Here is a 5,891-nt window from a genome sequence, read left to right as displayed (position 1 = left end):
CTGTTCATAATCATTACAAGACTTCAATTGAACACCCAGTTTCAATTTGATCATCATCTTGTTTAATACCCTGTTTCCAATTTTATGAAATTTGTTCCCAGTTTTGCGAATTTTGTAAACTGAATTACACCCAAAAACTCTATTTTTTTTCATAATTTGTTCAAGAATCACCGAAAATTGATCACAACAGTTCAATTAAACATCTGGGTCTTGTCTGATTAGCATCTTGTTCAATACCCTGTTCCCAATTTAACGAATTTTGAAAACTGAATTTGAACTCAAAAACCCTAAATTTCATCACAATATTTCAATTAAACAACTGGGTTTTGTTCAATCAATATCATTTTCAGTTTCCCGTTCTCAATTTTACAAATTTCAAAATTTGAAAAAAATTGATGAAATGTCGAAATTGACACCGGGATCACTGTTGAAGCTGTTAGACGGAATGAATTCAGGTGTGAAACCCACAAGTGAACACCGGAATACACTTTTACAAGTTACCGATATAATGCCAGTCGATCTTGACGAGAAAGACCTCTGGCCGAAACAGGGGTTTTGCGTTAAAGTTTCGGACTCGTCTCATTCGGTTTACGTGAGTTTACCTTCTGATCTTATTCTCAGTAATCAAATCCAGCTTGGACAGTTTGTGTTTGTGGAAAAATTAGAGTTCGGTTCGCTTGTTCCGGTGGCTAAAGGCGTGAAACCGGTCCCGGGCCGCCAAGTGTTCGTTGGAATGCCTGAACCATTACTCGGGTTTAATGGAAAGGGGGAGATTGTAAATAAAAAGGTAGTCGAGAATCTTGATCGTATATCAAGTTTAAATCCGAAATTTTGTACTCCTAAAAGAGGTTCATGGGTTACATCTCGAAAGGATGAACATAGTGTTTGTGCATCATCTTTGAATTTAAATCTAAACGGGAAGTTGTCGGGTTCTAGGAGAAGTTCTTGGGTTATAGGACCGAAAAGCGGACATGGGATTTGTGAAAAATCAACTCATTTTAATAAGAATTTGAATTTAAACACGAAGGTATCGGGTTCAAGAAGAAGTTCTTGGGTTGTAGGGCCGAAAAGAGAACATGGGATTTGTGAATCGTCAACGCCTTTTGATCAATTTACGGCTGCGAAAAAATGTTGTTCGGTTATTACTGAAAGTCCTGTGATTGTTAATAAAAGCTGTGTTTCATCTTCTATGGTAAAGATGTTAAGAAGTCCTTTTAATTCATCTGTAGGTACACACCACTTCTCATTTTATTAAGTTTTGTATTATTCTGGTTGTACATGTGTTATGTGTATATTTTTTTTATTAATGGCAAATTGCAAGATTTAGAAAAAAAAAGTTACTTTTTTTTTTCTTCTCATTTTTAACAATCAACTTTATTATTTATCACTGTCTTTAGCAACCAACCTTATTTTGATTTTATTGGTAAAATTGTTGAAATCTTGACATGCCTAATTCTGGTTGTACATTTGTATGTTTTTTTTATATTAATGTCAAATTTCAAGATTTAGAAAAAAAAATCACTTTTTTTTGTCATTTTTAACAACCAACTTTACTATTTGTCACTGTCTTTAGCAACCAACCTTATTTTGATTTTATTGGTAAATTATTGATGTTTTTGGTAAACAAACGAGGACATGTTCGTGTTCGTTTGTTTGACTTTAAACGAACACGAACACTTAGTCGAACACATATTTTGTGTTCATGTTCGTTTGTTTAAATTCTAAATGAACAGTTCATGAACATAAATGAATACAAGTGAACAAAAAACAAACATAAATGAATGCATATGAACAAATGTGAATGAACACAAACAAGCATAAATGAATATATTTAAATCAACGCAAATGAACAAATATTAAACCATTAAGTAGCTGACTTTTCAAAATAATATTTAATTATTTTCTATTAATATGTAAACCAACATAAATACTGGACATAAATGAACATAAATGAACGAACGAAACATGTGTTCATGTTCGTGCTTTTAATTAATCGAACACAATTTTTTTGTTCATGGGTTCGTTTACAGGCCTATGTTTCACTAGTTGATGCTATGACACTCGCTGCATCGATGTCACATATGCCAATAAAAACTGCTTTAAAATAATTAATCAATGACAAATAAGGCGCTATGTCACATTTACATGTACACGAATTCTTGTTCAAGATGTCATATCAACAGTTGTTGAAAATGATCAAAAAACGCTTTAGCACGCTTATTAAAGTCACAAGCAAGACATGAAATCTTGATCATGAGAATTTGTTCAGATAATTAAGTTTCTTAAGTGGTCCTTTTGTTTTAATAATTTGCAGGAAAAATTAATGTCACACCACCAAGTTCGCAGAGCACACGAGTACTGTCTTCTCCGCGTTCATCTTCCAAAACCAGTTTATCATTTAATTTGCCACAAAAGTTTAGCTTACTGGAAAAGGTAACTTCAAGTTTTATATATATATATATATATATATAAAAATTTTTTAATTTTTTTTAAACTCTTATGAATGAACAATGATAATGATGCATTTTAGGAAGCCGTACAACAACAAGAAAGAGCGCAGAAAATTGCCCATCAGTCACTTAGGAACGCCTCAGCAACCGAAACCCTTGTTTGGTCTCTCAAGTATGATTATTTGAGCATGTTCTTTGTTATGTACAAGTGGCATTTCGACCCGTTTGCTAAATTATTAAATTTGATTGAAAAACCATTGTGTGTATATTTAATGAATGCAACCTTTTAAATCACTTTATTATAAATTTATAATATTTACCTTTCATATAGCGCGTTAGTTATTTATTAAACGCCTAAAATGAAAGTAAGAATATTATTTAACAAAACAGATTTTGTAATATTTTTGGTGCATTACATATTTATAAAAACTAAAAAAACTGCCGAAAAAAACGTGCTAACGGGTCAGGCGGGTCGCTCTTCTTGCTGCATCTAACATCAAGTTTTTATTTAAATTGCAGGACTTTATCTGCTTTGACCAAGTCAGCTAACTCTGATGACCCGACCGATTGTTTTGAGCAGTTTCTTGACTTCCATAACCAAATCGTTCAAGCGATAACCAACATGGTGTCAATCAAAGCCGCAACCGAAACAGCTAACAAAGATTTAAAAGACACTCAGATCTTGCATGACACCATCCGAAAATACCCATTACACATAAGTCAACAAAAGTCAACAGTCATGGGAAAAAAGTCAACGTCACCGGGTAGTTTGACCGATACGATAAAACTCGGGAAGCAGATTGAGAAAGAGGCTGGAAACTGGTTCATGGAGTTCTTGGAAAAGTCAATGGAAAAGGGTATGAAAAAGTCAAACCTAGGCGGTAAAAAAGTGCCTCGGTTAGTTTTGAAAAAGGTTGTGACTTGGGTGGAAACCGAACAATGTGATTCTAGTAAGAGCCCAGTGCATCCGAAAGCCGTAGATATTGCTAGGAAATTGAGGATCAAATTAAGGAGTGCTTGAATATTTTGTGTACATTGATTGATTGTTTTCTCATAGTATGATGTTTGATACAATAACCGAAAAAAGTGATTTTTTTTTACATGGCAAAAAGTTACTTGCTGGTTTAACCTGCTTATGTTTTCAGTCAACTTGACTAATGACTATATTATAATTTATCTTCTCTATTGAATCTTGGCCAACTGGTTTTTGAGTAGGGGTACAAACGAGTGAAGCTGCTTGCGAGCTTCTCAAGATTGAAAAATAAAAATCTCGAAACGAGCCGAACCTTATTGAGCTTGAGTCGAGGTCGAGTCTCAAATAAAGCTCGTTTACTTGTCAACCCCTAGCTCGAGCCATGTATGGTAAGATCTTGTAGGCTTGTCGTTGAGCCTTAACGAGCATGGTGTATTTTTAAGTTTTAATACTTTTGGACTTATATGTATTAATTTCACACTACATAGCCTAGCTCGAGCTTCTGAAAATGAGCTCGAGACGATATTTAATATATATTTTATCAATTAGAAACAAGAATAATATTGTTCAGATACAGAGTGCCATTAATAACCTTAGAAACTGCTAGAAAAAAATAGCAAATAAATAAAAAATGCGTTTGCCGTGAGTCGAACCCGGGTCTATTGCTTGGAAGGCAATTATCCTAACCGTTGGACTACAAACGCTGCATGTATTTACTAAAACTTTGTCTTATATTTATGCTCATGTTTTTAATTTTATTTTATGATTATTAACCTAATAACCTCTGCCCCGCTTAAATGTTGCTTCCAAAGGCATTTCATTATTCTATACCGATGGTAGAACAACCCAGTCTCGATTTAAAATTCAAATTGATATAAAGCGACTATGTTTGTAATATATTTTTTTATAACATAATATAAAGAGACTTAGTTATCTTTTTTTTATTTGTATTAAATTATTGATTGTAATATATACATTAACTTATCCTGTGGGTTTCTATAACCAGTTATAGATACGTGAAAACTTGTATTGAGTCCGAGTTCATGTGTCTGACTCGTCTTTTGGTCTTGTGCCATGTTCAGATTCTTGTTGGTCAATTAGCAAATACGACTCGTTTACAACCCCTATTCATAAGCTATGGAAAAAACCCCCTTTACTCAAAGTCCAAATCACTTCAAAGTTTAATACTTGATGAACTTTAGTAAACTTTTTAGAAAAAAATAAAAAAGAAAAAAAAACTAAACTGTACACTGTATGATAATTCATTTTATTAAAACTTGATGAACTTAGTAAACTTTTAGAGAAAAAAAAAACAAAAGAAAAAAAAACTAAAATATGCACTTTATGATAATTCATTTTATTCAAATCTGTAAAAAAAAAATAGAGAACACATAATAATATATTTCACTAAAACATAGTGTCTTACATCGACATGATATCTTCACTCTCCTATCACATAGTTTCACCCACAAACACAATATATATTATTATTCCACCATCACAAAAGCATCCAATCACCATGAACCACCAATTAGCAAGGCGGAGCGGGGAGGCTACACTTAACGGGTAACCCCACCGCAAGCACCGGGTCAATTCCTAAAGAAGGCAACATACTCGAGTTCCTATACAAACACAAACATTTAATGTCAGCCCCCTCAACCGCTTTGCAACACTCTGGTGTGGGGTCCACTGGGCCTGGATTCGTCACTGACGGCTTGCACACTACCAAACCGTCCTCGGTCATGTTGCATATTTCCAACGCGCCAATCGCAACCGCCAACGCCAACACCAAAACTACCACAACTTGAGCCTTAGCTACCATTTTAGTAAGTTTTAATATCACTATATGTCTATAATATGTTGTCACAAGTTATAAAATAAGTTGTATACTTAAAGGGCTTAAAGTAGGGCCCAAATTAATAAGACCCGTGAAGGAGGAATAATTTATGTACTATCTATATATTATTATTATTAACTATTAAGTCACGGGTTGTGTGTGGGCCGTAATATGGGCTGATGTCAAGCCATGTGGTCTTTTGTGTGAAACTAAAAACTATATTGGGGCCCACCCAAGATTGTGATACATGAGTCATGTGTTAGGTAAGTAAGGGGTGCACCCATAACCCTGGGTCCTGAAAATACCATTAAACGGGTACATGTCGGAAATGGGTTCGGGTTGGGTATGGTGGGTAAGATTCGTTTGCTCACCCCTAACTAGTTATGAACTAAAACATTAGTTATTTATAACTTTTTTTAAGATAGCGCATTGGTAAAAAATTTTAAGGGTATTTTCTGGCTTTTTGGTTTATTTAAAATGTGTTAAAAGCTGTAAAGTCTTTAGAAAATAAAAAAATGTATTGTTAATTGTTGTAAAGACTATTATACAACGACTATGTATTGATTATCTTAATCTTAAATATATATATAAACGAAACCTTTAAAAGTTTTGTGGTTGCTCCCCGTCATCT

General features: G+C 33.7%; 1 protein-coding gene and 1 non-coding gene across 2 annotated transcripts; one reads left to right on the top strand and one right to left on the bottom strand.

Annotated features, from left to right (window-relative positions):
* The first annotated feature begins 400 nt into the window (after nucleotides 1–400).
* LOC143614722 (uncharacterized) lies at nucleotides 401–3,471 on the top strand. Its single transcript, XM_077088073.1, has 4 exons — nucleotides 401–1,229; nucleotides 2,315–2,433; nucleotides 2,531–2,622; nucleotides 2,970–3,471. Exons 1-4 carry the CDS (start codon nucleotides 401–403, stop codon nucleotides 3,469–3,471), a joined length of 1,542 nt encoding a protein of 513 aa, XP_076944188.1.
* A 584-nt stretch (nucleotides 3,472–4,055) lies between these two features.
* On the bottom strand, nucleotides 4,056–4,127 carry TRNAG-UCC (transfer RNA glycine (anticodon UCC)). Its single transcript has one exon. It is a non-coding gene; the product is annotated as a tRNA-Gly (tRNA).
* Nucleotides 4,128–5,891: the final 1,764 nt, after the last annotated feature.

This window comes from Bidens hawaiensis, unplaced genomic scaffold (assembly GCF_021521415.1).
Source record: "Bidens hawaiensis isolate Kalapana, Puna unplaced genomic scaffold, B.hawaiensis_p1.1 tig00040825_1, whole genome shotgun sequence".
NCBI classification, from domain to species: Eukaryota; Viridiplantae; Streptophyta; class Magnoliopsida; order Asterales; family Asteraceae; genus Bidens; species Bidens hawaiensis.
This window is presented reverse-complemented; position numbering and strand designations above follow the sequence as displayed.

What these genes read in the sequence shown, in the direction of transcription:
- LOC143614722 (XM_077088073.1), top strand. Translation starts at nt 401, where the DNA reads ATGTCGAAATTGACACCGGGATCACTGTTGAAGCTGTTAGACGGAATG. An exon ending in TCCTTTTAATTCATCTGTAG is followed by an intron (nt 1,230 to 2,314) that starts GTACACACCACT and finishes AATAATTTGCAG; the next exon opens with GAAAAATTAATGTCACACCA. An exon ending in AGTTTAGCTTACTGGAAAAG is followed by an intron (nt 2,434 to 2,530) that starts GTAACTTCAAGT and finishes GATGCATTTTAG; the next exon opens with GAAGCCGTACAACAACAAGA.